We start from the raw sequence: 10,693 nt of genomic DNA, 5'->3' as shown, positions 1-10,693 counted from the left end.
TTGAGTTTTACATCTTCAGTAGGGGCCATGTACTCTGAAGTAATTGACTGTTATGTGCTAGAGGTTCTCTACTCTCCTGTGGTTCTTGGACTTCCTTGGCTCACTCTGCACAATCCTGTGGTAGATTGGCAGACTTTGGAGGTGGTAAAGTGGAGTGAGTATTGCTAGTGTGGATACCTAGTCTGTGCCTAAATACCTGTCTGACTTTGGGGATGTGGTCTCCGAGCAGGGGTGTCAAGAACTTCCTTCCAATCATCCTTATGACAGTGCCGTTAATCTTGTTTCTGGGGTCAAGCTGCCTAAGGGCAGACTGTATAATATCTCTGGTCCAAAGAGGCAAGCCATGAAGGCCTAGATGGCAAAGCGTTTGTCAAAGGGTCATATCAGACCTTCATCATCCCCCATTGCTGCAGGGTTTTTCTTTGTTAAGAAGAAAGATGGGGGGGGTTACGCCCCTGCCTAGACTTCCACAAACTCAATCTGATCACAGTCTGGGATCCATATCCGCTCCTTCTCATCCCGGATCTCTTTAATCAGATTGTAGGAGCAAAATGGTTTTCAAAAATGGACCTCAGGGGGGCATATAATCTCATTCGCATTAAAGAATGGGATGAGCGGAAAACCGCTTTAAGTACAACTGAGGGACACTATGAGAACCTGGGGATGCCATTTGGGTTGATAAACACGCCCGACATCTTTCAGAACTTTTTAAATGATACATTTAGTCACCTGGTTGGCAGATTTGTGGTGATCTATCTTGACAACATATTAATTTATTCACCTGACCTTGAGTCACATCAAGTACATGTCAGGCAAGTCTTACTAATACTTAGAGACAATACATTTTTTGTCAAACTGGAAATGTATGTTCTCGGTTGAGGAAATCCCTTTTCTAGGATATATGTTATTGTCCACTGGTTTTCGCATGAATCCGGCGAAAGTCCGGGCAGTACTGGATTGGGATCATCCTGAGGATTTGAAGGCATTACAAAGGTTCTTAGGTTTCGCCAACTACTACCGTAAGTTCATCAAAAACTTTTTGGTAGTAGCCAAACGTCTGACAGATTTGACTAGGTAGGGGATGGACTTTTCCAAGTGGTCCCGTCCAGCCAGGGAGGCATACGATACCTTGAAGAGGTGTTTTACATCTGCACTGATCCTCATACAGCCTGACATTGCTCAACCTCTTATTGTCAAGGTTGACGCGTCTGAGGTGGGAATGGAGGCTGTAATGTCACAGGGTGTGTCTCTTAGTAAATGGCGTCCATGTGCATATTTTTTTAAAAAACTCATCTGCAGAGAAAAATTATGACATAGGTAACAGAGAACTCTTGGTAATCAATTGGGCTTTTGAAGAGTGGAATCATTTTTTGGAAAGAGCAGTTCATTCAGTTATGGTGATCACGGACCATAAGAATTTTGTATGTCTAGCATCTGCAAAATGTCTAACGCCTCGGCAGGCAAGATAGGCATTGCTCTACACCAGGATTAACTTTTTGTCATTTAAAGGCCAGGGAACAAAAACATTAAGGCAATAATTGTAAACCAGTACCTATTTTACAAAAAGGGGTGGTTATAGCGTCTATATGTTCCGATCTTGAAAAAGAGATTGACGCTCAGGGAGATGCCCCTGCTGCCTGTCCATTAGGGAAACTGTTTGTACCAGTGAACAGTCAGAAGATCGCAGCATCTGATTGGCCCAACTCCTGTGCTGAAAAGAAGCACTCCACCTTCTTTTTAAATTGTGTTAATTTCTTTTAACAGTATAGTGGTTAATCGGCCATGTTGGGCGCTCTGGGAGTCTGAACTCCTAGCTGAGCATGGTTAGTCACTCCTATGCCCTATATAATCTGGATCCTGACTGACACACATTGTCAGAGCTAGCTTATGCTGCATGGCTAGGAGGATAGTTGTTTGGTGGTTATATGAGAGGGAGTTTGGTGGATTTATCTGTGACTGTTGCCTGGGTGTTTGTAATAGTGATAATTCCTTTACCTTTTCCTTCTCTGGTTTTTCCCCATCCTCCACTCCCTGGTGGATTCCTTTGTAATAAGTGAGTGAATACTTGTATTTAGTATTTTCAGTTGCCCTTGTTCATGTTGTCTTGTTCATGTGGTTGGTGTACTGCGGTGCACAGCTTCTCCCCTCTTCCCTGGGTGGGGGAAGGGAACATAGACGGAAAGTGGATACAGGAGATAAGGCAAGGTACGTGGCCCCGGCATCTTCACCTTCAGAAGTAACCAGGGGAATAGGGCGAGCTAGGATGCTCCCTAGACCCTGATCCTGGGTCACCCTACAACAGAGTCGAGACATATGGTTAGTGGATGTATTGGTAATATGTAGGTGAAGAATTTGGGGCCCCAATATTATTTTCTGCCTGGGGCCCCACTTTGTCAAAAACAGGCCCTGGATGCACATTTGCTTTTAATTGGTTGCTGCATAGACAAAATTAAATTAAAAACACTAACCACGCTTTGGTTTTATTATGCCTTTATTGTATTTAGCAACAATATTTTAAGAGTGTAGAAAGGAACATGTGAGCAAAAAAAATAGTAATCCAAACTGTGCAACTTACAGTACTTGTTAAAATTATTCTTCACCTAATTCTATTTCTAAAAAATTCTATATATCACTAGTTAATATAAAAATATTTTCTCTTTATTCTTCCTTTTAGTGCTATATAATAAACTGTAGTATTCACTAGTCCTTTTGATATAGCAGCCACACTTTTTGACATGATTTATGTTGTTCATGTAGAGTTGGTACTGAACACACAAGCATGAAGGCACAGCTTAGCAGCTGTCAAGCCATGTAATCATCCCATCTCAGCCTACGGTAGTTAACATCTTTTTAGTATTCAATTTACTTGAAGACCCTCTATTGATGTTTTTAAGTTTAAACACGCTACAGTATGTGCATTGAATGTTTACAGCCAAGTAAAATCAACTCACTATAGGTATTAGGTGAAAGCAGAAAAATATATCTTCTTAGTTACGGCATGGAAGCAATAGTATTAATAAGCTCTTTGCATAATTCTCATAATAATGATGAAATACAAGTAGAAATAGAATGTTCATCCTGTGTGAGCCAGAGCTCCAGCACCTTGACCAAATCCAAAACCTTTTGGACCAAAATTCTTGGCGTAACATCCTAAAAAGGAAAGAGATACAATTAAAGGGTTATTGCCAAGAAAACATGTTGTTCCAACACTTAAAAGCCCTAGTGATTCTGAGTACCGAGCTCCCTGGGGTGCACGGACACTGCATCATATAGTAAATTTCCATTTAGGGCTTTGTGCCCATATTTATCATACTGTCGTAGCCAGTTTCGTGGACAATTATCTATATTATATCATTAGCTAATCTTAGGTTATTATCTTATTGTAGGCTCATATACCCCGTATGCTAATATTAAATGGGACATATTAGTATGCTTTAATTTTCATTTATTTTTTCTTGAGCTTACCTATCCTCAGTTTATACTGTACCTTGTTATTTAGCACATGCACTTTATAATGGATATTAGTTGGTGTCTTCTGAGAATAGGCTTGCTACAAAGACTACAAAGACTATGCTGAGCTGTAATAATCTACCTTGTGTTATTTTGGCAATTGAATGAGGCCTAATGCAAATCTTTTCAATTGGAAGCATTGCAGTATTTTAGATCCACCACAAATCAATTTGCGGCACATCAAATTTTTTTAGAAAAATTTGTTGAAACTTGTGAATTTGCCATTGTCTAGTCAATACAACAAATGTTTGCACTCTAAGGATATGTCTCCACGCTGCTTACTGACAGCGCTTTGGACGCAGCGGAAACCCCGCTCTGCCCAAAGCACTGCCCCCTGTTGTACTTGCGGTGATTCCAGATGTGTTCATTGAACACATGCGGAATCACCGCATCCTATACACAGACTGGGATATTTATCTTGCGGAGACGGAGCGTCTCCGCAAGATAAATAGACATGCTGCTGTCTATAAAGATGCAAGGCATGTCCAGTTACACAGGGCCGCCGATTGCAACCGTGCACGCATAGTGGAGACGGGATTTCATAAAATTCCCTCGATTATGCTGTAACATCTGGAAGCTGCGGATTGGACGCTGCGGCTGTAGGCAGTGTCCAATCCGCAGCAAATACTCAAGTATAACGCCACGTGGGAACATACCCTAAGATAGAATAGGAATGCATTGGTTAACAGGAAGCTGTTAGTTTTGTTTGTATAATGCATATAGCACTACTATGTTAGGGCTGGCGGAACGCACCAAATAATAAAATAATAGGGTGCGTTCGCAGCCCGGGGTCCACCGTGCAGAGGTGGCAAACTGCTGCTTAGTAATGGCGGACACTAACTGAGCACCGTCAGGATAACCGCTGGCCCGGTGTGCACAGGAGCGAACTCTGTTACTGCACAGAGCCGCAGAAGCCAACGCTGGAGCCTGTTAACGTCACAGGGCTTGGCAGTGTGAGCACTAGAAAAGGGACACAGGACTTTGCCCTAAGGACACAGGGTTTGAGTCCCTCTAGTCCCACAAGCATTCGACACCGCAACTGCGATGCCAGGACTGAATAAAGAAAGGTAGCACCGCTACTGGTGCATGCAGCGCTGCACTGGCGGATGCTACTAACCAGCTTATGCATAACTGGAAAGTGCTCTATCGGCGCACGGCGCCGCACTGACGGACGCTGCAGTATGCGGTACAATGTGCCTCGTGCTGGATGGCACACTCTGGCGTTACTTTGTGAGAGGAGCCTGGGACACTGTAGCGCTAGGCAGTGCCACTACTCGGCGCTGACTTGTAACACTAACCCTGAACACAAACACAACCAAGGGTAGGGGTTTATTAATGAGTCAGTCACCAGTCTCAAGCATCCATCATCACACACACAACTAACCATTAATCTATATTAGCGCATGGCCGAGCGGCTATGTGACTCTTTTATAGCGGCGTCCTTCCGGGACCTTCCCAGTAGTGGACCAATCCGAGCAGGAACGGGACCTGCGCATGTGACCTCCGACCTCCAATGAGAGGTCGTCCCACGGGGATGCTCAGTACCCAAAAGACAGGACTTCGTCCCAGAAGCGTCTACTTGCTGCTAACTCAAGCATGGAGTTATAGCAGTGCCAGAAGGAGCAGCCAGACACCTAGCATCAGCCTGGACAAGACGCCTGTAGTGATGTCTCTGCTGAGCAGGAATCTCTGTGGCTGCAGAGGAATGGGAGACCACAGAGGACATGGCTTGAGATTCCCCCTGTGCAGTGGGGGAAACTCAGCACCTAACATTACCCACCCTCCTAGGGCCGCCTCGCCACGCTCAAAGGACGCAATGAGCAGAGGAGCGTGGATGTTTTCCACAAGTTCCCAGGTCCCATCCTATGGGCAATGACCCTTCCAGTCCACCAGATAATACTTTTTGCCACGTGCCACCCTGCAGCCCACAATGGCCTCTACCTCATACTCGTCCGAGGACAAGCCCGATGTCCCGGCAGATGACTCAGAGAACCGGGACATGTGGGAGGTGTCGGTGATTCCCAGGCGTGGAGGAGGGGCCAGCAGGTAGACCACAGGATTAATCTGTTCGAGGACCTTGAAGGGACCTATGTAGCGAGGCGAGAACTTAGTGGACTCGACCCGCAGCCTGATGTTACGGGCGGAGAGCCACACTAAGTCGCCAGAGGTGATGGTTGGAGCAGGGTGCCGGTGGGTCCGCGGAGACCCTCATTCTCTCCTTGGAGGCCCGGATGGCATCCTGAACGCGGTCCCAAATATCACATGCCTCCACTGCCCAGTCTGCCACCCTAGAGTCGGTGGACGACACTGGCATGGGCACAGGGACGTGCGGATGCTGGCCGTAATTAAGGAGGAATGGGGTCTGGCTGGTGGAATCGGCCACAGAGTTGTTCAAGGCAAATTCCACCCATGGTAGCAAGGATGCCCAGTCATCCTGCCTGGCCGAGACAAAATGTCGTAGGTATATGACCAGGGTCTGGTTGGCCCTCTCTACCAATCCGTTCGTCTCAGGATGATAAGCCGAGGAGAGATTTAGCTCAATGCTGAGCAAGCGACAGAGCTCTCACCAGAACCGAGATGCAAACTGGGAACCCCGGTCACTGTCAATCTTGTCCGGCATGCTGTGTAGGTGAAAGACATGTTTGATGAACAACACTGCCAGGCCCCGTGCGGAAGGTAGCCAAGAAAGAGGCACCAGGTGCACCATTTTTTAGAAATGGTCGGTGACAACCCAAATCACAGTGCTGCCACTGGACTTGGGCAGGCCCACCATGAAGTCCATGCCAACCATTTCCCAGAGCCTGTCCGCTACCGGCAGGAGGTAAAGTAGCCCATCAGGCCGTTGTTTGGGAGACCTATTCTTGGCGCAGGAGACGCACGTCTGAATGTAGTCTCCGACATCTAGGGCCATATGCGGCCACCAATAGATCCTCGCCAGTAGCTCAGAGGTCCGCTTCGTCCCAAAGTGTCCACCCATCCTGTACAAGTGAGCACAAGAGAGGACCTCCGGTCGCAACCGGGCAGGGGCAAAAGTCTTGCCCGGAGGCACCGACTCAAGGGCGACTGGAGCCACAGTCTTCAGACTCTAGGATGGGACAATTAGCCAAGGCTCCTCATCCTCCTCCTCCACTGACATCACGGACCGAGAGAGAGCATCGGCCTGGACGTTCTCACCGGAAAGGAAATAAAGGGTGAAGTGGAACCGGGAGAAGAAAAGGGACCATCTGGCCTGGCGACAATTCAGGGCCTGGGCTGTCTGTAGGTAAACCAAGTTGTTATGGTCGGTAAACACCTGGAAAGGGAATAGAGCCCCTTCCAGGAGGAGTCTCCACTACGAGAAGGCCAATTTCATTGCTAGCAACTCCCTGTCCCCAATGGAATAATTCCTCTCCGCCGGTGAAAAGGTCTTGGAATAGAAGAAGCAAGGGTGCTTCCGACCCTGAGCTTCCTTCTGGAAGAGGACCACTCCAGCACCGATGGAAGAGGCATCCACCTCCAAGATGAATGGCTTATCTACATCGGGCGATGTAGAATGGGAGCGCTAGCAAAGTGAGACTTGATGGAGGAAAAGGCCTTGGAGACCTGATTCGACCATAACGTGGGGTTTGCTCCCTTCTTGGTGAGGGCAACCAAGGAGGGAGCTACCAAGGTGGAGAAGTGGGGAATGAACTGTCGGTAGAAGTTCACAAACCGCAGAAAGCTCTGCACCGCTTTGAGGGAGTGGGGTTCCTGCCAGTCCATTACCACCTCCAGTTTGGCAGGATCCATAGCCAAACCCTGGGCAGAAATAATATAGCCCAGGAAAGGCAAGGACTCCTGCTCGAACAGGCACTTCTCCAACTTGGCGTAGAGGGAGTTGGCCCGTAAGCGGTCGAAGACATTGCAAACCTCTCTCCGGTGGGAGTCAATATCTGGTGAGAAGATGAGAATATCATCCAGATAGACCACCATCGAGGTGGAGAGCATATCTCAAAAGATATCGCTTGCAAAGTCTTGGAAGACGGCAGGGGCATTACAGAGCCCAAAGGGCATGACAAGGTATTCATAATGGCCATTCTTAGTGTTAAAGGCCGTCTTACATTCGTCTCTCTCATGGAGGAGTATCAGGTTTTAGGCTCCCCTCAGATCCAGTTTGGAAAAAAACCTTGCTCCTCGTAACCTATCGAACAGTTCCTATATCACAGTCAAAGGATACTTATTCTTAACAGTTATGGCGTTAAGACTCCTGTAATCGATGCAGGGACGTAGTTCTCCATTCTTCTTCTGGACGAAGAAGAATCCCGCCCCCGCTGGTGACACTGACTTCCTAATGAATCCTCTTGCCAGATTCTCCCTGATGTATTGGGACATGGCCTCTGTCTCCGGGAGAGATAAGGGGTAGACTCGACCCCGGGGAGGCTCAGCACCCAGCAAGAAGTCAATAGGACAGTCATAGGGGTGGTGTGGTGGAAGGGTGTCATGATCCATTTTTTGGATCTTTCAGATCTGGATCTCCTCATATCTAAACCTTTTTTTGTTTTTGGTCGTCGGGGTTAATATGAGTTTTTGTCCCCGGTGGCCACCGGGGTTACTGCATTGAAACTGCATGTGTTTAATTATTTATGCAGGTGGTGACTTCTCCCCCTCCTTCCTATAAAAGGAGTTCAGGTGCTGGTAATCACTGTTGGTTATACACTTGCTCTTGGGAGACCGACCAAGCTGGAGCTCAGTCAGAGCTCTGGTGTATGGCTTCAGGTGAAGCTGAATTCGGGTGCCATACTCTGTTGCTGGGAGCATAGCAACAGAGCAAAGCTAAGTTACTTTAGTGGTTGATTTAACTCTTAGGTGTCAGGTTATTTCCTTTCGTGTGTTATTTGGTGCTGTATAGTTTTTTCCTTGTCATCCCCTGGGAAGGGGGTTGGGGTTTAGCACAGTGCTAAACAGGAGACAGGGACAGGTCGGGGACTTGGGCCTCACTACCTTCAAGTGTACCCCCCAAGTTAAGGAAAGTCAGGGCACCTCCTTAGCCTGAGGGGCAGTTCAGGGGCCCAGGTTCCATGTCTCCCGTTATTTCCCTTCTGCCCCGTGACATTATAACCAACCATCAGTTTTTTCCTGGTTAGCCATGGCCCTAATGCAGACCTGTCTCCAATTGCTGCAGACCCTCACTGAGGAGCGTGGGGTGCTGTGTGGTGTGGTGGAGCAGCAGCTGCAGCAGTGGGAGTGGTACGGGGCCTTAGCTTAGATGCAGGCTCAACCAGAGCCCAAGGTATCTCTCCCAGACAGGTTTTCTGGAGGGAGAGAGAATTTTTTTGTTTTTTCAGGAGGCCTGCAAGCTACACTTCAGGCTCCACCCTCGTTCATTAGGGAGTGCGGTACAGCGGGTGGGATTCATTATAGCCCTCCTTGAAGTTGATCTCCTATCCTGGGCCTTCTCCCTGCCGGCCGATTCACCATCTCTACGGTCGGTGGACGAGTTTTTTGCGGCTTTGGTGAATATGCCCCCTGGGGTCCTTGCTGAGGAGGAGGACTCACAGGTGCAGGTGGATGAGCCCAGGCAGGTGGGAGGAGTTGGTTCCCCAGCGGTGTTGCCTGCGGATCGTCGTGATGTGGGGGCATGTTTTAGCTGTGGGCAGACCGTTCATGTTTTTAGGGTCTGCCCAGAGCGCCAAATCTTCTGTACCATCTAAGGAGCTGCGCCCCCCTGGTCGTGTGGAGGGAGGTGATCAGGGAGTGTATATTTCCTCCATTATGCCCTCTCAGTGTACTATGTCAGCAGAGGTGGTGGTTGGCGGGGTACCTGAGGACATACTGGTGTTTGTGGACAGTGGAGCGGGAGTCAATCTGGTGGACGCTCACTTTGTCCAGACACATGGCCTGAAGTGTAGGACGCTGGCCAAACCTCTAAGCGTCCAGGCCATTGACTCTGTCCCACTGAGCCAGGGGAGGTTGATCCAAGTCATAGAAAATATACATCTGCGCATAGGGACTCAGCATGAAGAGTCCCTGTCATCCTACGTCTTGGGGGAATGCCATCACCTATCGTTTTAGGCCTCCCTTGGTTACAAAGACACAACCCGGTTATAGATTGGCGGTCTAGGGAAGTAGTCAGCTGGGATCAGTCGTGTGAGGGCTGCTGCCCAGGGGCTGCTGTCTCTGCCGTCTTTCTACAACCATCCCCTTCTTCTCCAGTGGGGGCAGCAGAGGTGCTGCCAGGGAGTAGGGGCAAGTCTCTACCCTCACCACATGCTAACCCTGGGTGTCGGAGTCCTCGTAGGAGGAGGGGTCAGAGGAGAGTGGTGACTCCTTCTGAGCATTGTGGGGGTGGGAGTGTGACGACACAGGGGGACGCCTCTGTTGTCAGTCCTTTGACGAGTTCACCATTTTGTGGCAAATGCATGAATGGTAATAAACGTTCAGGTCCGGACCTGTGTGTCAACGAGTTTGTATGGGTGTTCACCAATCACGTCCGGTGGAAGTGTGCTGCTGGATTTTGGAACTCTTGAGTTATCGGTCCTTATCGGATGTCTGCCATTCTCAGCCCAGTGACCTACCAGCTAGAGTTACCCTCTGTCATGCCCATACACAATTCGTTCCCCAGGTCGGCGCTCTGGAGATGTTTCGCCTCCGGAACATCTACATAACCGCATTTGCCATAAACCTGTGTCAGGTGTTTACTTAGGTGAACTCAACTGTGTTCAGGTGTCCTCATCATAGGTGTTTTTTTTAATTAAACACTTTTTTGAGGGTCCAGAGGCCCCTCTTTGAGGGAGGGGTACTGTCATGATCCATTTTTTGGATCTTTCAGATCTGGATCGCCTCATATCTAAAGCTTTTTTCCTTTTTGGTCGTCGGGGTTAATATGAGTTTTTGCCCCCGGTGGCCACCGGGGTTACTGCATGAAAACTGCATGTGTTTATTTATGCAGGTGGTGACTTCTCCCCCTCCTTCCTATAAAAGGAGTTCAGGTGCTGGTAATCACTGTTGTTATGCACTTGCTCTTGGAAGACCGACCAAGCTGGAGCTCAGTCAGAGCTCTGGTGTATGGCTTCAGGTGAAGCTGAATTCGGGTGCCGTACTCTGTTGCTGAGAGCATAGCAACAGAGCAAAGCTAAGTTACTTTAGTAGTTGATTTAACCCTTAGGTGTCGAGTTATTTCCTTTTGTGTGTTATTTGGTGCTGTATAATTTTTTCCTTGTCATCC

At 48.2% G+C, this 10,693-nt stretch overlaps 1 protein-coding gene across 1 annotated transcript in view; it reads right to left on the bottom strand.

Moving 5' to 3' along the window:
- Positions 1-2,473: 2,473 nt before the first annotated feature.
- Positions 2,474-10,693, bottom strand: part of CSRP1 (cysteine and glycine rich protein 1) — a 347,337-nt gene continuing 339,117 nt past the window's right edge. Inside the window, exon 7 of the mRNA XM_073564013.1 lies at positions 2,474-3,150. Coding sequence (XP_073420114.1) covers positions 3,074-3,150 — 77 coding nt within the window. The 3' untranslated portion in view covers positions 2,474-3,073. The remainder of the gene's footprint in view (positions 3,151-10,693) is intronic.

The sequence above is a fragment of the Dendrobates tinctorius genome, unplaced genomic scaffold (genome assembly GCF_039654945.1).
Source record: "Dendrobates tinctorius isolate UK_male_01 unplaced genomic scaffold, ASM3965494v1 ptg000422l, whole genome shotgun sequence".
Classification (NCBI taxonomy): domain Eukaryota; kingdom Metazoa; phylum Chordata; class Amphibia; order Anura; family Dendrobatidae; genus Dendrobates; species Dendrobates tinctorius.
Note: the sequence above shows the minus strand (reverse complement) of the source record. Positions and strands in the feature narration are given on the sequence as shown.